At 37.4% G+C, this 25,000-nt stretch overlaps 2 protein-coding genes across 2 annotated transcripts; one reads left to right on the forward strand and one right to left on the reverse strand.

The window, feature by feature from the left end:
• Positions 1-1,711: 1,711 nt before the first annotated feature.
• On the reverse strand, positions 1,712-17,630 carry ube3d (ubiquitin protein ligase E3D). The gene is given in 12 exon segments (XM_020937551.2): positions 1,712-4,163; positions 10,013-10,111; positions 10,113-10,152; positions 11,994-12,157; positions 13,114-13,222; positions 13,717-13,795; positions 13,879-13,951; positions 14,425-14,485; positions 14,487-14,645; positions 15,219-15,309; positions 15,729-15,934; positions 17,245-17,630. Coding segments are annotated over 12 exon segments (1,248 nt in total). The 5' UTR covers positions 17,334-17,630; the 3' UTR covers positions 1,712-4,085.
• Positions 17,631-18,042: 412 nt separating this feature from the next.
• Positions 18,043-24,997, forward strand: LOC129411987 (protein dopey-1-like; the record flags this gene model as incomplete). The annotated part of the gene is made up of 14 exons (XM_055164409.1): positions 18,043-18,179; positions 18,709-18,902; positions 19,065-19,246; positions 19,338-19,508; positions 19,763-19,952; positions 20,086-20,184; positions 20,479-20,578; positions 21,163-21,272; positions 21,794-21,908; positions 22,019-22,139; positions 22,216-22,335; positions 22,418-22,535; positions 23,719-23,985; positions 24,695-24,997. Coding segments are annotated over exons 2-14 (2,034 nt in total), but the record flags the coding sequence as incomplete, so codon positions are not given.
• Between the last annotated feature and the right edge of the window lie 3 nt (positions 24,998-25,000).

Raw genomic sequence — 25,000 nt, forward strand, 5'->3', positions numbered from 1 at the left:
AATCCTCCCTTCCCTTCCTTCCTGTAGGAGCCCTAACACAGTCTATATGCAGTACATATCTGTCAGCTCTTTGAAAAGACTTAGATAAATTACCTATTCTTTTCAATAATTCAGTAATCTTCTTTGAATTATACTGAAAGCAAAGAATTAACATTGGCCGAATGTCAAAGTCATGGAGAAAGCCAGATATAGCCTTTGTTTTTCAAATCCAGCTCATTTGGAAATTTATTTTAAAGTGAATTTATTGATTGTACATTCCACTGTGATTTGAAGAGCTCATGATGGATGTTGTTCCTGTTGCAACTAACAGCAAAATATAATTGAAATGAGAGATTTTTTTTTTTTTTTTTGGTTCGTGCTAAGATGACTCTGCAAGAATAAGAAATAACAAATCTATTTTGTTAAATTATGATTCAAGTTCTTATGATGAATACAAAACATGTTTTTCTATTCTAAGCCAAATAATGAATGCACAAAGGTCTATTGTACTTTTACTATTACTATTCTATTGGATACACACAGCAGATTAAAGCTGATGCACTGGCCTCCCTCAAACACTGGAAGATGCGAGTCTATCTCCTGCCTCTGATTCATACACCTTCAGGCTGCAGGAACATCAGCAGCACTGGGACAGCCCCCAACAGTCTCCAAAAGGCCTCTCCCCTGTCATCTGTCAGCTCAACATGTCTCCTGCTTGTCACAATAAGGATTTACCCTCTCTTTCTGCACAGCAACTATTTTCTTTTGCCCAAGTTCAAAATCAAAAACATAATTCTGCAAGTTTGACAAATGTGGAGCTGCTGACAGCTTTATGTTTTCATGTTGGACTGTAGCTTCTAATGACTGTAAGCACTTTTCCCTGGCTGCATGTCATACGCATTATAGGCACAGTGCAGACATCATAGTCTGCCTTATGCTGTAATTGTCAGTGCACGTGACTGTGGCCCTTGTCATCATGTAGGTTTGATCATATTTGCTCCAAGCTCATCACTGACTCTGAACTTGAAGATAGCCCTCTGAATACCATAAGACAAACTATCGCCCTAGAAGTTATTAGAAAGATATGTGTAGAATGATTTGTTGAATGAAAAGCATTTGTAACACTTCAGATACAGATAATATACGATTTCTTCAAATCCAATATTTGAACACAAATGATCAACTTTTCTTCAAAAATGCACACGTTCTTAAATGCAATCTAAATGTATTTTGTAAGCTACTTACGTTGCATCATTCAGCAGAAGCGCAATTTCACCTTAATGATAAAAAAGAAGCTGATAAAAGCTACAGATTATGCTATGAGGTTGTTTACGCAAACAAATAAAAATGTACAAAGACTGATATGGCATGCTTTCACTGAAAGACAATGGTGACAATAACATAATATCCTTGCCAGAAGAAAGAATATTATACAACCATATATGCTAACTGCTGTAGTAAGACATTGTACACAAAGTACAAAGAGGAGCTTCAGGCTAAAGGCTAAGGTCAGGGTAATGAGATGACCATAACAACAGCAACCAGTTTATTGAGTGCAAGATGTATAAAACACATTAACCTAGAAATTCTTAAACAAGCATAACTTTTATCTAATGTCTTTGGTTTGATATTCATTACCATAATATTTATTTATTAGGGACTATTTGGAGCAGATACTTTAATGTTTCATGAATTGAGATGAGGAATAAAAAGACTGAATACTTTTGAGATACCTCAGCCCTGCATTACAGTTTCTAGGCTTCAGATAACAACAAACAAGCAAGTATGATGAATGACTAAAATAATTCCAGGCGCATCCTCTATAGCTTTATTTTGATATACACAGTGGATATAGTAAACTATAACAAACTATGTGATTCCTCTTCTTTCCCAAGTTTGTAGATGGTGAATATAGATGACCCATTAAGACTGGGTGACTAAAATGGGAACTCAATCTAATGGCTCATTTCCTCTGATAGATGAGACGAGCTTTAGAGGCTTGACCTCTCCAAACTACCCTCTGTAACTGCGCCGGCCTTTGTTGTAATCTCACACATCACTGTTTCACTTAATCCGGAAATAATATCAATGACATTAGGAAACGCAAAGAGCTGTAAAATCCAATCTGAAATGTATCCTGGTAGACTTGATCGTTCCATATGTGGGCTATCACGATGTGGTGCAGGGAATTTTTTTTCTCTGTGAAGTAGAAGATGATATGGTATAAAAAACTGCACTGCCCTTTACAACCAGCTGCACACCTTTCACACCAAGAAACAGTGTTGATTGGCATCCTATTTCTAGAGTTTGTCTGACAAAGCTTATTGGATCTGGAGGTAATTTTATTGTTTTATAAGTGCTAAAAACAAAAACAGAAAATTAGGTAAAACAGATGTAATCAACTCCTCAATGGATTAACATACAGGTACAATACAACCCAAAGCTAGGGGCACCAGACAAAACATAATACTGAATGCTTAAAAAAAAAATACTGAAAGGTAGAAGGCAGATAATTTGCTGTGGCAGCCTCAAAGGAAAAAAAACAAAACAATTTCATCTTTGAATAAAAATCCCCATCTTGGTATGTGCACCACACAAGCATAAAGGCTAGCTTCTAAACTAACATGTAATTATCATCCCTGAGTGTAAGACTAGTATGACTAGACCTTTGTACTGGTATTTTTCATGCACAGACTGTCTCAATGGGCTAATGAGCTGCACAGTGTCAACAGACCACACTGCACTGGCCCCAAACCTTTAATTTGACACTTGCATTGTCGATCATCAAGGAGAGAATGACAAAGAGCTCCCACAATTCCTTGGGGCCGAACGGTTCAGTCGGTGTGTACTTCAAAACAGCGGCAGCAGTGGCAGCCAGTATAATGTGGAGTGGCTCCTTAGGCTCAGCGGACTTGAAACAAATGGGTTATTTAGAGCCTACTTCATTTGCACTTGCCTGGAAAGGGCAGAAAGGAAACGAGGAGCCCTTGATGGTTTTGGAGTTGGACGTATTTAATTAGCCAATTCACTCCCAGCTTTGCTGCCTCGATGAGCACAATACTCCTTTGTTTTTTCTTGGAGTAATAGTCACTAGCAGCATTTAACAGACGCATGCATGCACTGATAAGAAAGAAATATATGGTGAAGGTTTAGCATATGATTGTTTCATTATGTGACCGGTGCTGATTAGTTTTCTGAAATTGCATAAATATTAAAATTACAATTACTGAATATTACCTACCCAATTACAACTTAGAAACAGCCTGTGACTATTAACTCCCCCTGAGGTTGTGCTGTGTCATTCTAGGTGCTTTGGGCATGTGGAGGAGTTTAGTGTAAAAACTATGGCAGACAATTAGCATTTTCCCACCAACCGCTATTTAAATTACAGTTTACATATGAATGCAGGAGTATACCAGACAGTGTATTCTTCCAAATTAGGTCAGACAACTTCAAAAAATCTAAATAAAAATACGGTATTATATTATGAAACTGACTCATCTAAGTGCTTAATGATGGTGTACAAAACAAAGTGATAAGAAATGTTAGCCGCAGTGTTAACTCCTAGCCCATTAAATAAGTTGTAAAACTGTGCATTTGATTAATAAAAAGAAAAATTTTTTTGTTTTGTTTTGGGTTTTCTTCTGTGTTATATAACAATATCAAACAAAAAAATAGATTAAGAGACAAACATCACCTAACTCCATGAGCTGTAATTACGTACTGCTGTGCCCTCAGGCTCCAGTGTCTTTGTAATAAGCTTTTACTAGAACTGAACTCTGAAACAATGTCCCACCAGTCATCTACAAAACAGACAAAAGAGAAAAACTATGACAGAAAAGCACTGTTTAATGTGTGTGGGATATAAAAAAAGAATACATATAAACTCCAAGGATCAAGTTTGAGTAACAAGGTTAACAGTTAAAAATACTCAACTCCTTTCACGGTCTCAAAATATCGTACCTCAACTTTAGACCTGTTTGGATGTTAATACAGCACTTAGCAGTTTTGAAATGTGATTGAAATACAAAAGAGAAAATTAAGAGCATTTGTTCCAAACTGTCCTCTCCAGTCTGACAAAACAGAAGTGTCAGGTCTCTGTCACCTTAACCGCACGGCACGTTTCCACACGCTGGTCCATCTTCACAGTGAGGGCTTGGAACACACAGTCTCAGATAGGCCACCTATGAGAGAGGAAACAAGAGGGCAGTTGTGAACACAAGTTTCCTTAAATGCATTTCTGAATTACACAGCAGTATTTATTTGCATAATAGGTTTAAATCAAAGTTTGAATTTAATAGATTATTGAAGATCGATTTCATTCACCCAACAATGCATCATTGCATATTTCAAAATACAGCTCTCTACAAAATGTCAGTTGATCCTATTTACATTTGGAATCTCTGGCTTGATCTACTATTTCACATTCACCTGTAATGTGTAATTTTTCTTTGTTAAAATAATGATCAGGAGTGCATATCTCCGTGGGCTTGACAATGAACTCATGAAGTAACACATTATGTGCAATTGTATTCTTCAAACAAGTGAAAACCACAGGTGGGAGACATTTTAATCAACTTCAAAAACACACATTCAGATAAACAGCAATAGAAAACAAATGAGCTCTGTCCTCTCTCTCCATCTGCTCGAGCTGGGTGTTGGCCTGCTGCACACAGCGTCCCGCTCCACTGAGGGCTCTATATTGGGAAGATGGATGAGGGCATTTGCGACACTCAAGGCCTGGTCTTCTCTGTCCCCTACACCAGTGTCTGCTCCCACTCCTGCGCATCAATGGTAATTCATACAAATGATTCACAACCAGCAGGTACTGGAGGTGAGCTGCTGCTAACGCAATGACAAGATGATGACAAAATGTGATAAGGGAAAGTAGGAGAGACTTATCAGTGTGGCACGGCTAGTGTGAAGGGTGAAAAACACTAGGCAATTCAATTCCATTCAGCATTCTGTGGTTAACACACAAACAACACTACAACACGAACAACAAACCCATTTAAATGAAGAACTAATATATCAAGCAACAAAAATACACTTTAAATTAATTATGGATACTAAATAAACCATAATTCAATCACAAAACACTAAACACAGACACAGATTTTCTATTGAAGCTGACTGAGTAATTTGTACTGGGGTCTATAAAGTTACTGTTGAACAAAAACGCCACACTATTGGGTATTATCAGGCATAATATATTTTATATTAAGGCAACATACTGGATACATCTATAGTTTTTGCTTTCTCCAAGGCAACCCCCTTTAACAAACAGACAGTTGATACTCAAAAACAGATTGCACACATAGTTTTCTACGGATGATGCAACTGAAACCACCTACTCTGGGCCGTGGATCAACTTGGAACCATAAAAACACTTTATTATGACACCGCACACACAGATTGGGCGTTGTGTCAAACCAAACAATGACAACGTTACTTCGATACATATTAGAGTGTTGGGAGAGGGAGGGGAAACAGACCAAATGCTATCCCCTTGAGAAGCCTCCAGCACATCATTAAAACTCTGCTGGACATTCTTTGGATGTACAATTCCAAGAAAAAGTAGCAAGTCCAGCAGATCTGTCATGTTCTGTTGAAATAAATCCCCAGGCTTTTCTCCGTAATTGCTTATGTGCGAATGTGCAGCTAACATGCCAACATCGCCTATTTTAGACCTGTGGTGACTCCAACGCCACAACAATATTTTCGGTTCCAAAGTGCAAAGTGTTTGAATGCAGCTGATAGGTGAGATTTAGTGCTTGTACAATGCTTTTGTTTTTGGGTTTGTTTTTTTTTCAATTTTGAAATTTTATATAACAAAAAAAAACTAAAAGAAAATAAAAAATAAAAACTAAACAGAACCCACACAACCCCTCTCTCCACAACACACACAAAAAAACACTGGGAAAACAAACTATTCTATTGTCTATCTATTGCCACTCAAGTCCAGTCTTGTCAAAAGTTTAATAGCAATGTTGACAGCAGGCCTCTAAGACTCTCACACTACTTTGATGACTACTACTACTCGATGTGGATATGTACTCAGAGCCATTTCCTGTAATGTTAAGTATGAGCAGCACTCAACTTTCTGGAGGAGGTGCGATGCCAGCGTGATTCCGTGGAAACAGAAAGTTAAAACCATACTTTGGCCATTCCCCATGGAGATGGATACGTTATGCCATATAGTCAGGTATTTTAACTGAAGGAACAATATTTCCATGGAGACAAGAAACAGGAGGTTATATTCCAGACCAACTATGGCTCAGTTTTGTGGAGATGCAAACCTCTTCACAGTAAGGCTGGATGTTTTTCTATGCTTTTCATATATAAAATCATCAAAAGTTAATAATGTATTATTTTATTATTGTTTTGGCTACAAATGTACTCAATGGGGCTTTCAAAGAGAGGGTACCTAAAGAAGGACTACTAAAGTACTTCTGGCTAACTCACAACTAAGCTTGGAATAAACCAGGGCAAGAAGAGACTAGCCCCAATCAGGACAACATGACAACCACTGTATTTAACTTCAAACCAAAGCTGAGGATCTGGTTGCATGGTCTCATCTTTGTTGAAATGTGTTATTAAAAGGGCATAGTGAAACAATAACAGCTGCACACATAGTCTGGTGCTTGGTGTTATCATAGCACTTCATAGTTGGCACGCAGCTGGGAGGGATATTTTCACACATGAGAAACCTAGACAACAGTGTCAAACAGCTCAGGATGAGACTAAACAACACTAACACACTGCTTTGCCGATTGCTCTAAGAAGCTCATGTAATATTTATCACAATAAAAAAGAAAAAAAAATAACTAATTGAATTGGACACAGATTTTTCCTGTCTGAAGATGTCCAGGGCTCCCAGTCATCCCAGTGGAATAGCTCAGTCTGTAAGCACAGCTGTCATCGGCATTATTATTAGCTTTAGCGATGTTGCACGGCCGCTGAGTGGAGAGATGATTAATGGCCGACATTCTCTCACCTGCCATTCAACACACTTTATGTGGTTAGTAAAGAGTGGAGAGCCAGATCACTCAAACCTACGGACCAAAACATATCGTCCTTCATGCAAGTCCAGCAAAATGGCACTAGTTTGTTACCATCAATGCTTTGGTTACAAACAAGTAAAATGCGAGTTTTTTTAAGGCCACCCATGACTTTTCACATAATTCTACAAAAAAATAAGGTGAAACATGATAACTATAGGTTCTTTGGTGCAAAACATTGGATCATTTTGAGTCTAACCTATACAGCGCCCAAGTGAGCATGTAGAGAGATTAATAAGCCAGTCGAATGAGACAGGAGGAGACTCTTTATGAGCCTATAAGAGGAACTCAACAGATAGTTACAGTCCATTTAACTGGTATCAGGGTGCAACAAAAGAACACATTATATATACATATGCAATAACAGGGCAAGAGCTGATTCAGGCTTTGATCCACTACAAGGACTAAAATAAATCAAAAACATATAGCTGGGGGATGCTTGTACAAATGAGAGTGCACAAATGAATTATTTTGACTAGAATATGGTCATAAAAAAAATATAGTTTTCTTGTATTTACACATTTTTCATAATTGCAGTTTCTTACATGATGGCTTTATAGTATGGCATTTTCATTGATTAAAATGTCCACATAACAGATCAAATGTTAGAGCCAACATTTTCAATACAGTTTTCTACTTGATACTGGAGTAGTATTTTAATTGCCTTTACCCATGTTTATACAAGTTGGCATGATGCTTTCAAGATTATGATCTTACACCAATTATCTCTTGACTGCAAAACTAAAAAGCAAGACAAGCAGATAAAATTTAAAGTTGAATCCATGGTATGAAACATGGATCAGAAGATACTTCCTGTTAATTCTGGCAAGTCCAATTATGCCATGCTAACATGTAAAATAGGCTTGTTTTGATAGGCCTCTGTTGCAATACATCAGCAGTCCATAGAACAGAAAGTGTCAAACTCACTGTGGGGGGTCTAATAAGCGAATGCAGATGCGAGAAAGCATATATGAAGTCTATCCTTTGTTTGGAGATTTGCCAATTAAAAAGTTATTAACCAGGGACTGATTGTGACAAAAATAAATAAATAAAAGTAGATAAATAGTCACAAAACAAAATAGACTTTCTTCATTAGTGTCTTATTAAAGTAGGTAAATTAACCTTGTGATCAGCTGGATAATTCCTTTTCTTTCTACTGGCAACACAACATTACTTTGTGTAAGAGCTAGATGCATTACTTAATTAGTTTTCCTGAATGTCATAGAAAAGATTGCATTTTGTTGTATTTTGTTTTAGTAATACAAAATGGGACTGCAAGGTATTTCACTCATCACAGGTGCATCATTATCGTCATATTGCCTGCACTATCCATATTAATTCTTTGTTTATAACTATATGACTATACTATATACTCTGGCAATCATAGGGAGTACCAAACATGTGAATGCAGAATAAAGTATTGTTTCATGTTCAATTTAGGATTGTCACAATAACAAATTTTGAAGTACAATATATTGCTGAAGTAAATATAGACGATAAACAATAAAATTTAAACTAATCTATGCCATTGAGACAATAACCCAATATATACAATACTGCAATAAATAAATAGCAGAATGAAACACTTAAGTAGTTAGTTTGTATCTATAATGAGTCATAGAAGTTATTAATTCAAGCTTTTATGCCTCAAATCTTATAAGCAAAAAATAACTAAAATTTTTCCAGTAGTGCAAAAAAAAAAGTACACATGATAAATACTGCCCTCAAAAATATTATTCCAGCATTCATATATTGAATGCTAAGTCGATAAAGTAATTATCATGACAGGCCTAGTTGGTTTATTTCAGTTTTTAATCATGTTTCAGTGCTTCCATTTCGGATTCATCAAGTCAACCTTCCTTAACTGCCCTTTCTTTCTTTAAGTTATAATGACTTCTACAACTTTGTGCTAAGCGAGTAGAGAACAATGGTGTTAATTACCCCATCAGTACGTTTAAAACTGCTTCGGGAATATAAGTGTCAGCCAATTTAACACCTCTTATTTTCTAGTCAAAAGCTTTCTTCCTTGGCAAGTCAGGCTAAATATACATTTTACACAATAGCAGCTGGTTTATTGAGAAGAAGCAAGGAGCTGCCAGAAGTAAAACCTTTCATCTGACCCACATAATCCCGAAGGCAAAGCTGTTAACGGAAAGCTCTGAAACATGAAATTAATTAAAGAAAGATGAAAACACTGCCAAGCACGACTGAGTACCAGAAAAAAACAAGGTACTGTAAGTTAATACTAAGCAAAATAAGTGATTGGTGTCAGCCTGGAGTCCCGCTGAGGTGCTGATGGGGGAATTTTACATAAGATCAAGACAGGTAGATGGAAAATGGTGCTTCTTAAATTGTGGTTTCTGTGGGACTCTGAGCTCTTTGTAGTTTTTCTCCTGGTTTTGCTTCATTATCACTTATCGGCCAGTCTACCATGTGTCAGTCTAGCTGTGGTATAGGCTTTTTACATTTAGACTACTGCTTTGTAGAGTACTTCTAGTGTAGTCTGTGGGTGGTCCTTCAGTTTTGATGTAGGACTGCTTAGTATCAGTTCAGTTCTTAGTTTCAGCCCTGGTTTATCACTAGTTTAGATCCTGATTTAGACATAGTTTATAATCTTAGAGACTCTACTTTTTTGTTACTACACTGTTTTCATGTAAAGCATTTTAAAGATCTTGTTCAAAGAGCGGAACTTCAGATGAAGTTGTTGTGATTCAAATCTCCCAGATGCTATAAACACATCTGGAGTTCTCCAACCGTACGCATGTATACAGATGGCACTCTCTGATCACCACTTTTTTATCTGATCCAGAGACAAGTTTCTGACACAAACCCTTTTTATTAACACTACAGTCTTTGGAGAGGCAAATATATGTTTACTACTTAAAATATTGTTATTCCTTGTTCAAATACCACTTTCAGTTGAGATCTTACTCTTATCCTTGCGTCTTTTACCGTATCTATGGAAGTTTCACCTGATATGACTGCATGCATCTCAAAGATGCGGGGAGTGTGGCGTTGCTCTCATCCATCACTCGCTGCAGCTCTTCACACACCTTCTTTGGTAGCACCAGCAGGATGTCCTATGGAGTTGACCTCCCAATTTGTCACTATGCTGGACACACACAGGAAACATGATTTATAGAAACTGACATGACATTAAACAACCACAATGTTTCCTACGGTGTCAGAAAACCCACATGATAGGTTTAGTTTTAATTAAAAAGCTTTACATTATAAACTCATGTAAATGGTAGTTACGAATAGATATGAAACAAGTGTGCCATTCATAGATGTGAATTTACTGTTTTGGGTTTTAATTGCTTATCTTACAATATTTTACAATAAGCAATAGTCACAATTTGTATCACTTTGAAACTATGAACATGTGAGAAGGAAGGATTGATGTTCTGTCAGTATGTGCTGTTGTACATGATTAGTTGGGTGGAAAGTACAAGTTTCATCTTATGTTTTACCACCTGAACTTCATTATGCCCTAACATTTGAAAGATTACCTCAGGTAAAATGATCAACTAAATCATAGTACCTGTTGTACTATGATTTATTTGATCACTTTAACCAAGTAATTGTGTTCAGGTAGTATGAACCCACACCCACAGATCACACTAGTTCTCTTGTAAATGTGCTTTGAATTTAATCATGGCCGAATGAAAATGAATGGCAGCATCAGCCCTCCTCCCACTGAGAAGAGGTTGCCTCCGTGTTGCAGCTGACTATGACTTGTGAAGAACAGTATACATCTGAAAGCTCTGTGTCACAATACACATCTTCAGGAGGAGTGGCCAAATGTGCATGAGTTTTTTGTAAGCAGTATATTTATTCTCATATTTATTCTAGTAGATTTGCAAATATTTTTATTGGTATATTTATTATTATTACCTTTATGCCAGCAATATTATGGTTCAACTAAGTCTTTGTGAGAATGAATGAATGAGAGAGTGAATGGTTGTCTGTTGTTGATCAACCCTGCAACTATCTAGTAACAAGGAATCAGGGGATGACTGAAAAAAATGAAAAAAGACTCACTTAAACTTTCCCTTGATCATTTTCAAAACATATACAATGGTGGAGGCTTATTAAACGTACAATTAACTCACTCGTCCAAGTGATGAGTGTAATCCACTTACTGGCTACAATTCCTGAGCTGCACTAATTTGCACCAACTGTGCCCTGAAAAAACAGGGGTTCGGCTCCCAGGGAATAACATTTAATTTAAAAAATGTCAGAGATGAGTGATGCAAGTTGAATGAGAGATTATATATGGGAGAGAGGAAATTAGTTTCAAAGAAATCTTTAAAATACCACTTTGACAAGAACATGGAGATGATAACATTGCCCCATTTTTATAGCAGTGACAAATTAATTTATGTTTCAATTTTGTTAATTATAACACATTACTACATTTCTAATAATGCCTTGGTTGTAATTGCAGCAGAGGTCAAAATCATCCTCATCCTCAGTCTCAGCGGCTTAAAGAAAAAGTAAAGGAAAAAGTGCTGAGCACTCATTTCTGACAGAAATAATGAGAGTTGAAGGTCTTTCCAGTGGGATGGGAACCACATGCAGTTTTCTCCACACCTCTCAAAAGCATGACAGTGGGGTACACGTGGCCTGAGCTCCAGTCTAAACAAGACTGCCTAAGTGTGCAACAAATACCAACGCTGCTTATGCAACTGACAGCTTCAAGATGATAAACACCTTTGATGCATTCTTGTATGAGAAATATTAGACAATTATTTCTGAGCAGGGAACCTTTGTGCAAAGCGTTCTATTAAAACCTGAAATCCCTGCACCGACAAAATAGTCTTTCAGCCCCTTGCAGCGAGCAAGCAGACAGGTAGTGATTGAAAGCATGCGTGGCAAGATGAAAGCAGAAGATTAAGGAGCGCAAAACAAAGATTGAGGGCATGGAGGAGAGGATGCATTAAGGCTTACTCTTTTTGCTGGATGCCAGTGTCAGAGCAGGAGATGTAGAGTACTTTCAAGGCTCTTGTAGCACTGGGTGAAGGACTCAGAGAGTCTAAGGATGAGGACCTCACATTTTCAATGTGTGACCATGGGATTGATGCTACAATGGAGTCATTGTTCAAAAGCCAAATCTAAAACATAAAAAAGACAAATACAGTTAAAACTTTAAAACTTTTTAAGAATACAAAATTAAACAGTACAACAAGGATGATTAAGCGATATATCATGTATCAACATCAGCCTTGAATGAAGAATGTTGATGTCATCAAATCTAAATTAAATTTGTTTCATTATGTAATGACAAAGCAAGGCTTTTGCCAAATATAAAAATACCATCTAAAAAATTAAATACAAAAAAAAACAATAACAAAAAAAAGAAAACATAATGATTATTTCTGAATTCATAAATCACTTTGTGACACAGCAGTTATGCAAGTTCCTTTGAAAATCCTATACAGAGGATCTTCAGATCTTCCGTTTTTCTTCCGACCAATCATACCAAAAAAAGTGCTAGGCTCTTCTAATAAATGTCACAATGAAACATAGAAGCTCAATGGTGATGTATTACATCCCAAACAAGCAAGATGGTATATGGCGCCAACATGAGTTGGTTCAGTTCTCAATTCTGTTTACACTGGCCAGTTACACATTGGAACAGAGATGCTAGATTAATTACTTGCCATGATAGTAAGCAGAGAAAGTTTTAGGATTATTGTTTTACAACCATAGACTGTATAAAAAAGTGGACTAAACAAGTGTGACGTCACCCGTAGCGTTCAGCGCCACTCAAATAAAGCTCACAATGCTAACCATTATAGGAGCAAATTTGGAGCCAGGATCTATATTATGAATATGATTCTTTTGACAAACAAAATAGCCAAAAAAAAACAGGATCATTTACAGCGGGTTAATATGCACATTTTAAGACCAAAATGATGAGGCTCACAGCAGAATTTACAGAGAGAGGGGTGACAATATTCTAATGTAAATCAGTGGGAGATATATATATATATATATATATATATATATATATATATATATATATATATATATAGTAGTCCAACATATATAAATAGCTGGTTCTCACCAACAAAAAAGCCTTTCCATCAGGGGTCTGGACAGAAAAGTGGAAGGTGCTCAGAGAGTTTGAGAGCTCACACAATTTGTCTGCCACCGTTCTCTCCAAGAAGAGAGATCTGAGGAACAAAAGTGTACATTTGCATATTTAAATTCCACCCTGGAACAGAATATGAACCTGACCATTTGAGAGACTAGTGGAACAGCTCTGAGTAAGATGCAGAGATGGTACATGACAATTGCGTGTTGTATCTATAAAATGTTCTTTGGTTAGCAGCCAGGTAAAGAGCCTGAAAATTTGTGAAAGCAATAATATTTACATGTATATACTGAGTATAAGAGATAAACATAGCATACAATGTATAATAATATGTATTTTGTTTTCGTCATGATTACAACAAAAAAAACTCGGTAATGTTATATTATTTGTAATTAGGCTACCAACACAGACATCTCCAGGATTATCTAATCTGTAGTATTGATGACTGCATGTAGTTCTATGTAGCTCTAGTATCTTCTGTGTTATAAATATTCACTGGAGTATTCACTGGAGGAAACTGAATCAATGATCATAAATCATTTTGTTTTGCAGTGTCCTTGTTGTCCTACTTACCTGCTAAGTGAACACTCTGACCTTTGGTCTCCTACACATCGCTCCACAACCACCTGTGTGATGTACAACTTTAAAATCTCTATGAAATTCAAAAATCGGTCAAAATGAGTGATTCACAGTTCGATGTTAAATGTAGCTTATAAATGAAAAATATAGTGTTACCTGGTGCTACTGCTTCACCTAGTTCTGAAGAACAGCTCTTACATGAGAGGACTTTCAGCCTACGGCATGGCTTCTGTCCATTAAAAAAAAAAAAAAAAAAACATAAATGAGACACCAATCACAGCTGTAGACCCCTGTCATTAGCTTGGCTGCTTTTAAACCACAATCAATAGGCACTATAACCAGGCAGGAGACAATGGGGGAGAGGCAGAGAGAGATATATGGCCCACAGGTTGCCATTTGTTCTCTCTCCATTTCTCTCACTTTCAGTCATGCAAAGAATGCCACTTGTGCAGCGAATGACTAATAGAGGATAGGAGAAATCAATCCTCATCAAAAGTGCTTCAGTCTAACTTACTCATGACATTTTCTGAGAATTGTCTTAGAGTGGGGTGGGCTAAACTTTTGAATCTGGATCAATTATGATAAATGTATTACAGTTGTATCTCTGTATCTCTCGTAAGGATAAATGAGTTAGCAATTATAACTAATCATCAAGTATGGCTGCACAATATATTGCAAATTAGCCAATTAGGTTCTCCTTACCTTTGGATCCTGGCTGTCCACTGCACTAACTGGGCTTATTTCCTCAGTAAGGGTGTGTTCAGCTCCCATCTCTGGCTAAAAGCAGGAAGGTATCGCCAAGTAAACAGTCCTCTGCTCGAGGCAACAACTTCTTGTTAGCGAAGGGATCCGGATGGCAACACCAGTCATCCACAATAGCATTCCAATTTCCATTTGGGAGAGGAAGGACTCTCCGGAATGATCTAAAGAAAATTAAGAGTAATTTTAATGAGCACATTTTAAAGAAGTATCTGATGTTATTTTAGAATGATAAGCAATGTAGAATACTTCAGGCTATTTTAAATGTAGCATAACTACATTATAACCAATTATAGTCCAAAATGTAAATGATTGTAAATGTAGTTTATAGTATATTTATATATTAATAAACAGGACAAATCATTTTTTATGGTTATGTGCAAATAACATGCCCCAAAGGCATATTGGTCACATTGCAGAAATAGCTATTTTCAGCATATCACATTGCAGAGAATTGAAAAATCCAAGCTAAAAGTAATAAGAAAAATACCACCATCTATCTGATTCACTTCGAGCAAAGAAACACAATTGTTTTTTTAATAGGTCTTGCAGACCTTTACATTGCACCAAACTCCATAGCACTTCTATAACTCTCACACAGTCTGACAACTGCGGACTCAGATCCAACTGCATCCATCAGCTTTCTTCCCATCAGTTCTATGGTTGGGTCAGCCCATCAATAAACACTAGCATCTCCTTCATTCACCCATCATCGCTCTTATCTTTTTACTCCTCACCTGTCCTCCAGCAGCCTGGTCATGCAGGTCTGGCAGTGGAAGCAATAAGTCTCTTTAGCTTGGAGTGTCTCCATCACCTTGTCAGAAACCTCTGTGGAGAGCCCCAGGACCCAGGAAACAAATTTAAAACACATGAACTTATTAGACTTGGACTGTAACACACTGCACTTGATCACTTAAAAATTGGGTTTGTCAATCAGCAGCAGGCAGCAATCTTTTGGCAGAAAAAAAACAAACTAAAACATTTTGCTGTATTTTTGGGTGTATGAAAGAAACTGCTTCAATATTAATAGTCAAAAGACAAAAAATAACTACCATTATTGGATGAGAATGTATTAACTAACATTGAACATTTATTATAATTTAATCAAAAATGCATGAGATATTTTATATTTAGAGTGGAAATTAATGGAATGTATTGCGTTCACACTTATACACACTATTAATTAGATGTCCTTGTATTAGTGATACAGTGATACAGGCCTATGCTTATTACACGTGTATGTTTACCTTTGTGCTGAGCTGTAGTAATGCGCAGCCTAAAATGCAGCTCCTCTTTACAGTGGTCTCCAGCTGTAGTAGGTATGACAGATCCTGGCTCAAAGGTGACCCCTGGTGGTAAAGTCAGGTTTACCTGCATTTCGGGTGTTTTTATGTGAAGCATGGACTCTCCACCAGTAACAATAGTCTCTGAAAGATTTTGAGCCACATCTTTTCTATAGAACAGAAGGTAGAACATTATTTCACAAAATAACATTTTAAGTTCAAGTTTATTTATTTATATAGCACATTAATTAAAACAGCTTTAAAGTTACACTTTATGTGTGTTCTGTGAACAAATGCTTTCACAGATAGACATATTAAGAAAGACAGACTTTCAAGTAATGTAAACAAGTGTAATAAAACACACATAATAGAGACAATATGCCTATGTGAAGTGATGTGATAAATGGGTTGGAATGTGTGTTCCTATTCATGGGTTTCAGGCAAGTCCTTCGTTCTGTAAAGACATTCCCATGTTATATTATCATCGTTGTAATAATAATAATAATAATAATAATTTAATTTGAATTGTATTATTGCTATAACAACTGAGGGCTGTTGTCATACCAAAGCCATACCAAAGTCACATCAGGAGAGAATCCTTTGCCCAAATCTACTGCAATAAAGTAGGGGTGGCAATTTACAACATCTCAAATTCTACATTACCATGTTGAACTATATTTCAAATGGAAGACTACAGATGGATGACTTACAATAGTTATGACAGAGCAGCCATACTTTTAATAAGGTTTGAAACATTAACTTTGGATTTGTATCACAAGGCAATGTGATATTAGTCAGATAATAGTGGTAGAATTACTTTAACTTGCTGTAAAAATACTGGCTATGAACACCTGGGCCAGCAGAAGTCAGGTATTCTTTTTTTGTTTTGACTTGGAGTGCACTTATGTTTCCATATATCATTATTTTTGGCCAACAGATAAAGTGTCAACTCAATGGTTCATTGTGATAAACTAAAATCTATAAAACATAAACCTTTGCTTTGGTTGTACAACAATGCACTCAACAGTCCTGCTATTGATAGCTGTAACCTACCTATAGTTGATCAGAAGCCAAGTTGTATGATTTGAGTTTAAAGCATTATTTTTATAGTTTAAGATCCAAATCGTGTCAGATGGGTGTATCATAACTTAATTTAACACGAAGTCATGAAATGATAAGTGCTGTGTTTTGAGTAGTTAGCCTAGTATATGGTAATCAAGTGAATTATCTGTTCAGATTGGAACCAATTGTCTGTCACCATGCCTGTAACATACAACATAGGCTACTAATGTTAGCCTTTACACAACCCAAAGATTTTAAATTGTGCTTCATTATACAAAAACTATTTGCATGGATAAAGGCACTCTTCCAGAAATAGCCAGTGAACTGACTATCTGTAGAACTTGGTGACAAAAGGCAGCTGTTTTAGCAAACAATCTTCAGTCATTAGTGTTAAAAAGGCATGCATTCAAATACTTACCTTATAATGACTAAACCACTCCGAAGCCTTTTCCTAAGCTCTAGAAATACTGCAGTTCCACTCCTGACTGGCATTGCAGTGTTTGCCATTCATTCACAGAGGTATTCAAAAGGACAACTATTCATCCATAAACCTGTTTAAACACATATGCCCGAAAATTACATGTAAGATATTAACGTACTACATACATGCTGAACAGTCAATGTACTGAACAAGAAAAAAACAAAGCGAGAGCATGCAGCACGAAACAGCGTGGCTTTTTTCTCGACGTACTCTACCGGTTTAGGAAAGTTACTGAGACCATAGCATTTCCGAATATCTCCTACAAATACATTTCAAATGAAATGCATAAAGCTACTCTGATCTTATGCACATAAGACAAATATTGATTAATGACCTTGAGTATTTACTGGTTATAGTACCAATAAAATAAATATTAAGTAAACAAAAAAATGTGTGCCCTTTTACTATAACTATGAAGCAAAGCCAAGAGCACAGCAAGCTCACAGTGTTGTTGTTTCCGGTGTAATGTTTGGTGACTTGACCGGAAACGTCCATGCGGAAGCGCAGGGGACGTACGGCTGCTCTGCAGTGCAGTCTGGGAGCTGTCAATCGTATCGCATTGTACCTTTGCCAAAAGATCTGTCCTGCTCATCATTGTTTATGTTCGCTCATAGTGGTGATAAGTGATGAGAAATGCAAATATGTAGTGTAGGACACATTAACGACTTGTTTTTTTAATTCCGTATGTAAAAAAAAAAAAAAAAAACACTCCTGAATTGGCGTCTAACATCGCAGCCGGGGCCCTGCATCTCCATCATTTAACAACCTGCTACTATCGTTAGCCTGTTTGCTTGTCTTTTTCCTAATGTTGTCAACTGTTTTTGGTCAAGAAACATGGCTCAGTAACTGTCATCGGCCAGTTTACAACAATGGTAAGATGTGACCGTTTGCGTTTCTGATTAACATTTATATTCGCACAGGCTAGCCTTAGCTCTTATTACATACGCAGACCCCATGAAGATCAGTAAGTACTTTGAAGAGCGCAAACAACCATTGCATTAAAACGTATGTACTAAGAACAAAGCTTGTACTAACAGTCTCAGGACTTAAACAAGTAATATGATACAGAATAAAATGTATAATGTCATTATTTTTTTTGTCAGTTTTTACGTTCCTTTGTACGTTTTATTGACATCCTTTCAAATAAGTTTGATTCTTTCACAATACAGTCTACAGTGATTTCTGACTGTACATAAGGGTCATAATGTTCTTTTTGGTATAATGATGATTAAGGATGACCTCATAATGCCCGTGGTAGATAGTAGTATTATTCATTAAACCCTGACTCAGACTGGTCTATCTTAATTGCTACAGTCCAGTGTGTAAAATATGACTTAAGCCCACTTAGTTACTCTTTGTACTTGATCGAGTAATTTGGGTTTAATGATTATATTTTTACAGGTATGATGTGTTTGTGTGTGCTGAGTGTTTAACATCACACAAAAACACCCAGGAGGATGAATGCAGAGGAAGTGGAGCTGCTCAGTGACTCCAAGTACAGGAACTATGTTGCCGCTGTGGACAAAGCCCTCAAGAACTTTGAGTATTCCAGTGAATGGGCCGATCTTATCTCGGCTCTGGGAAAACTCAACAAGGTGAGTTTAGGTCAAAGAAGACAGTAAAAAAAAAAGTTAAATTGACATTTGTACACTATTACTGTATCACTTTTTCTGTTTGGAATAAATATGAATGCAGATTAGAGTATTTAAACAGCTTCTCATCATCCAAATGGTGACCTTTATTTTTTATCTTCACAGGTGTTACAAAACAATGCTAAATACCAAGTGGTGCCCAAGAAGCTGACAATAGGTAAACGACTGGCCCAATGCCTCCACCCTGCACTTCCAAGCGGGGTCCACCGCAAAGCCTTGGAAACCTATGAGATAATCTTCAAAATTATTGGTTCCAAGAGGCTAGCAAAAGATCTCTTCCTTTACAGGTAATTATTCAGCTCTTGTTTTTACACCACTAGGGGCCAGTACAGCAGTATTTATGTGTCTTCAACATGATTTTCTGTTTTATATTTTTAGCGCTGGACTCTTCCCTTTACTGTCCAATGCTGCTATGTCTGTAAAACCTGTGCTCCTTGGACTCTATGAGACCTATTATCTACCCTTGGGAAAAACTCTGAAACCAGGCCTACAGGGATTGCTGACTGGTGTACTTCCCGGTCTAGAGGAGGGCTCTGAGTACTATGACAGGTATCTAGTATGTAAAATACAATTAAAAGTCTGCCTTGATTATTTATTTATTTATTAATTCATTCATTCATTTATTTAGAAAAAAGGTTTATATGTATAAGGATCCTCATAATCCCTACCAGTCATCTATAAGTATTTTTCAACAACTTGTTAGTATTATAAGTAGTCACAAATAAATATTTATTTGTGTAATGTATTATATACTTGAAATATTCATCCTATTGTTGTGTATTTTTTATTTATGTTTCTCATAGAACCAACGCTCTGTTAGAAAAAGTGGCTGGTGCTGTGGAGCAGTCGGCCTTCTACAGTGCCTTGTGGGGCAGTATACTGACTAGCCCTGCTGTGCGTCTGCCTGGGGTATCCTTTGTCCTGCTTCATCTCAACCGCAAGCTCTCAATGGAGGACCAGCTTTATGTCATGGGCAACGATATTGAACTGATGGTATGTACAGGATAATAATTGTATCAACCAGCCTGCTCTGCTGGACATAATAATTTGACCTAATAGGAATGTCTGATGATGTTCTTTATTGTTAGAAACAGTTCCCTTGATAGTATGTTGATTTTGCTGATAGGTGGAAGCAGTCAGTACCTCTGTCCAGGACTCAAGTGTGCTTGTCCAAAGGAGCACCCTGGATCTGATACTCTTTTGTTTTCCCTTCCATATGAGTCAGGTACTATAACGCTTGCTCTTTGAGCTACAGTACCTCTTGGAAACTGCAATATAATAGTGCTGTTAATATTGATTTTTATATTGACAACTGTAATAGTCAAATTGTACAGTGTTTCTATAATTAGATGTGCAAATCTTTAACTTTCCTGGTCAGTCAACCATAGAAGTTTACTCATGCTGAGAGCCATTAAAACCTTCATCTCAAGCTGGCTCCTTACAGATTCTCTTTGGTTGAGTGTAACTTTATATGGGAGATAGACTACATAAATGTTTTACTATATTGTGTTGTAATCAGGCAACCCGCCCAGATATGATCCGGATCCTATCGGCAGCTTTGCATGTGGTTTTGAGAAGAGACATGTCCCTGAACCGCAGACTCTACGCCTGGCTGCTGGGTGCGAACTTCAGTTACTCACATTGACATGTATATCAGAGACGTAACTTAAATATTAAAGGGAGCTGTTTCTTGTGAATAATTACATTTTCCTTTTTAAACGATAGAAAATATTGTAAAATTTGACATAATCAGACTGCATGCAATTATAATTGCCGGAAAATCGGATGCCGCATCTTAAATTCAGTAATAGTGGTCGCCGGTGAATTTACTAGTATCAACGGTGATCTTAAATTGTAATGTAACAGCCCTTTTTTCTGTGAGTCCCATAGTCTTCTTTATTCACTTGATGAACAACTAAATTTTGTGTTTTCCTGATGGAACCTCTGATATACATACATTACCACAGCATTACATTCATACATACAGGGTTTTCACTGTAGTCATATTATATTTTTTCTTACTTGCTTTCTTATTGTGGAAAATCTGCTGGTAAGTGTGTGCATTTGCCAGGAAATAACACTTAGTCTTACAGTTACAGTTGCAAGCTGCTAATCATAGCATACTAATGGTGCACAATGCATTTTGATTTCATTATAATGTAGTAATTATTGTTATTAACCCTGCATGTGTATGGTTTTAAAGGCTTTGACAACAATGGGGTGATGGTAGGCCCTCGCAGTACACGGCAGAGCAATCCAGAAGAGCACGCTAGCCATTACTTCAACGCCTACTCTAAAGATATGTTGGTGCAGGTGAGACTTGTGCATTTTGAGGACACTGTTTTAATTCACCATGATATTTAAAAAGAGTGCATACAATACATCAAGCTTCACAGACATTCTTTATCAACCTCCCACAATCTCTCCTAGTTCCAGATACGTCCTCCTCTTTACTCTATTCCCTGTAGCTTGGCTTTTGAAAACTGCTTACCATAATTAAACATTGAACATTGCCCTGGTTGTGCCAGTTCCGCTCTGGTACACCAGGGCTTGGGAGTAGGTCGCAGAGAGCAGCAAGTGAAGTTTTTGTTTTTGGTTTGCTCTTGTGCCATCTGGTCTGATGCAGTTTTGCAGCTCCCTCCATGGGGAGATGTTTGGTACTACAGGGACTGTCTGTTCAGGCTTCAGCCAATTATGTGGCAGGCCATGCATGAAGCACATAGGGCTAAGATGAATGTGGCATAAGTCAATACAGTTTTTTTTTTTTTTTTAAATAGAGAAGTGATGCAGTTATTGTGTTTGAAGGGGTCTTTATGTCTGTGTATTGTTTTTAGGCAATGGTGGGAATCTTGCAGGGCAAAGCCAGAGGTGGTGAAGAAGAAAGTATCCTTATGCATGACCTTAAGCCATTTCGCATTCTCATCAGCCTCCTGGATAAACCGGAGCTGGGTAAAAATTTATTGATTAACAAATGACTAAACTGAATCTACATGGCAATGTTTTAAATCAATTCATATTGTAACTGAAAAAATAACCAAATAAAACCTGTCCTTTTCCAGGTCCAGCAATCCTTGAAGATGTTTTAATTGAGGTATTTCGTACTTTACATACACAGTGTCGAACAGAGTTGGATCTCCAAAGTCAGAGTCCATTTAGCAAAGATCACACGCACCTCAGCAGGTTGGTACACTGTATACTCTTTTCAAATAGTTGAATTAGAATATAATTCTGTCATAGTAAAATGTCTTTTTTTCAGTAAACTACGGGAAAATAAAAAGACAGCAGAGCTAATAAAAACAGCCAATCTGCTGTTCAACTCATTTGAGCCTTACTACATGTGGGACTACATCTCCCGCTGGTTTGAGGAGTGTTGCAGGTGTGTAAGGATTCCATGTTAGAAATTTGATAGCACATATTTATTTACACTAAAATACAAAACTGAAATATGACTTCTACAGAAGGACAGTGAACAGTGGAGCTCAGGGCCCTCAACACACCGGGGCCATAGACTGTCCTGAACTCTCACTGGTGGAATTTTGTCAGCTCGTTGATTTTCTTCTGGATATTGTTTCCTTGGTGAGTTTGTTTTCTTGATTAATATTTCAATGTGTTAATATCCCTTTCCTAATTTCCTAATTCTTTTTATTGAAAGTTCTTAAAGTTCCTTTCTAGTACCTACATCCTTGCACTGTCCTCTTTTGTATTAATTTGACCTAATGCCAGAATATTCTTTTTCCAATACATATTATGTTTTCAGCATATGGTTAGTAGTATGTTATTCTGTACTATTTCTGTACATTTTCTAAATTGGGCTTCTCTCTTCCACCAAAGTGACTCTAACCTTGTTGTTTCAGCCTCATTCATAACATTTTGAATTCGGCATTTACTTGTTAATTCTGATTAATACATCTCTTTGGGTATGTTACTGGCGGTCACTTGGGTGTGTTCTTCTCTGCAGTCCTTACACAGGTTCAGACGTGCCTGTGAAGTTTTCCCGCTACAGTACACTGCCTAAATAGTATTTCCAATCTGAATAGTTTGGAAATTATTTTGTTTTATGCTTTGGTGTTTCTGTAGTGTTCTGAGTTTGTGAATGAGAGAGAATTTGAGTGTTTACTGCAAACAAAGTCTTGCCTGTGCTCTGCTTGCTCCTGTCTGTTGAAACTATCTGCTCTCTCTCCCTGAAGCCTACTAGAAGCATGAGGGTAATCTGCCAGGTAAAGTACTGCTCTTTCCTGCCTTTCAACCTCACTCTGCTTCACTCAGGCTATGATCACATTTCCGCAATTTCCTGCCAACATTTCTAAGACCATTTTCTTTTTGCCTCAATTCATCAATTAAAATATTGGGTCATCGTAAAAATGCCATGTCTCTACTGGCGATTTGGTGTGGATCTTGTGAAAATGAAATCTTTGCTCATTGTGAATGTCCAGTTTAAGCATGCATGCGTCTGCAACCACTAAACTCACATATTTAGAAGAAATGTAATGTAATGTTGAATATGCTGTTCTTATTATGGCTTCTTATTCTTTTGACATTTACATGCATTTTGCATTTGCTTTTGCTCGTTTGAATAAATGTTATAGTATGGGATTAAGAAATATAATAGATTTTGCCAGATTCACAGATTTTTATTTTCATTATGATACACAATTCATCATTTAGAATCAATTAGAGGTTGTGTATGATTTGAGTCAAAAGAAATATGGCTGTAGTTTGTCAGACTTCCACATCTCACTTCTGTAACTGTATTTCTCAGGAAACATACATAGAGATCCAGACAGAGCATCTCCCTCAGCTGCTGCTGCGGATGGTGGCTGCTCTCACTGCTCACCTCCAAGCTCTGGGTCTTGGAGAATTGACTCACTGCCTTCGCCTCTGTTCAAAAATCCTCAGTAAAGTACAGCCCCCTCTGGTGTCACCTCTAGTGTTACCCCTGGGCCCTCAGGCGCCAGGTATTTCAAACCCCACGACTGCCCCATCACCATCGCCATCAGACAGACCCAAAAAGAAGGAAGAGAAACAGGTGAGGATTCAAAAGTTTTCTATTCAACACTCGCTTTTCTGCAGTCCCTTCAAACTACATTTCAGGATTACTCTATACCAAGTGTAAGATCTACTCTGAAATTGTGAGCCTTCTGACCAGGAAAATCACACCTTCAAAGCTTTTTTCACCAAAATGCTGTCTCTAAGGCTCTGGTTGTACCTAGCCTTTTTGAAATTAACAGTGGATATAATTTAATCAGAATGTAGTCTTTTAGGCTTTTAAAGAAAAAAATTCTTGATCAAGAGAACCATTGCTGAAATTCTAAGCCCCAATGAATAAAAGTGTTTCAGACTCATGATGCCAAAGCCGACAGAAAGAAAACAAAGACCCAAGATGGTTCACCTACAGCTGAGCCCAGTCTGGCTTTGCCCTCTGTAAATGAGAAGACAGGGCTTTGAGACCCCCCTGGGGGTGACATAGTCATCAGAGTGGAAAACACTCTGCACATATCTATGGGATACCTTAACAGTCCCAGCCCCACCCAGAGGAGCACAAGGGGAATCTGGCTTCTCACATGCCATCTGAGTCCAAATGCCAAGAGGTGTACTGTAGTTTGAAAATTATATCTTTAAAAAATAAAGTCCAAACAATTTTAGGATTCACAACACCTGTGTATACTTCTTTAGTGTGTAATATGTGTGAAGTATCCAAATATTGGAATTCATAAAGACATTTTGATTTTCTACAGACTCCTCCTTCAACATTAGAGCTACCCGTAAGTGCAGAAGTATTTGAGGAGGGTGAGAGTCTTCCCAGCGTGCGCTCCCCTGAGAGTGGCTTTACAGACTTCGTGCAGTACCAGGGTGATGGTGAGGAGGCCGACAGGACCCCTAATGCCACCCCTACTCTCAAAACCGGCCGACGCTCCTCAGGCCTGTCTCAGGCCAAACCTCTGGACAAACCTATCATGCAGTGCTGCCTGGAGCACTTCCAGCTGTTCCTCTCACGCCTTATCACACTGTATGTTGTCCCTGGTCAAGAGAGAGTGGAGACC

The sequence above is a fragment of the Boleophthalmus pectinirostris genome, unplaced genomic scaffold (genome assembly GCF_026225935.1).
Source record: "Boleophthalmus pectinirostris isolate CB_2022bp ecotype Guang Dong unplaced genomic scaffold, ASM2622593v1 HiC_scaffold_69, whole genome shotgun sequence".
Lineage (NCBI taxonomy): Eukaryota > Metazoa > Chordata > Actinopteri > Gobiiformes > Gobiidae > Boleophthalmus > Boleophthalmus pectinirostris.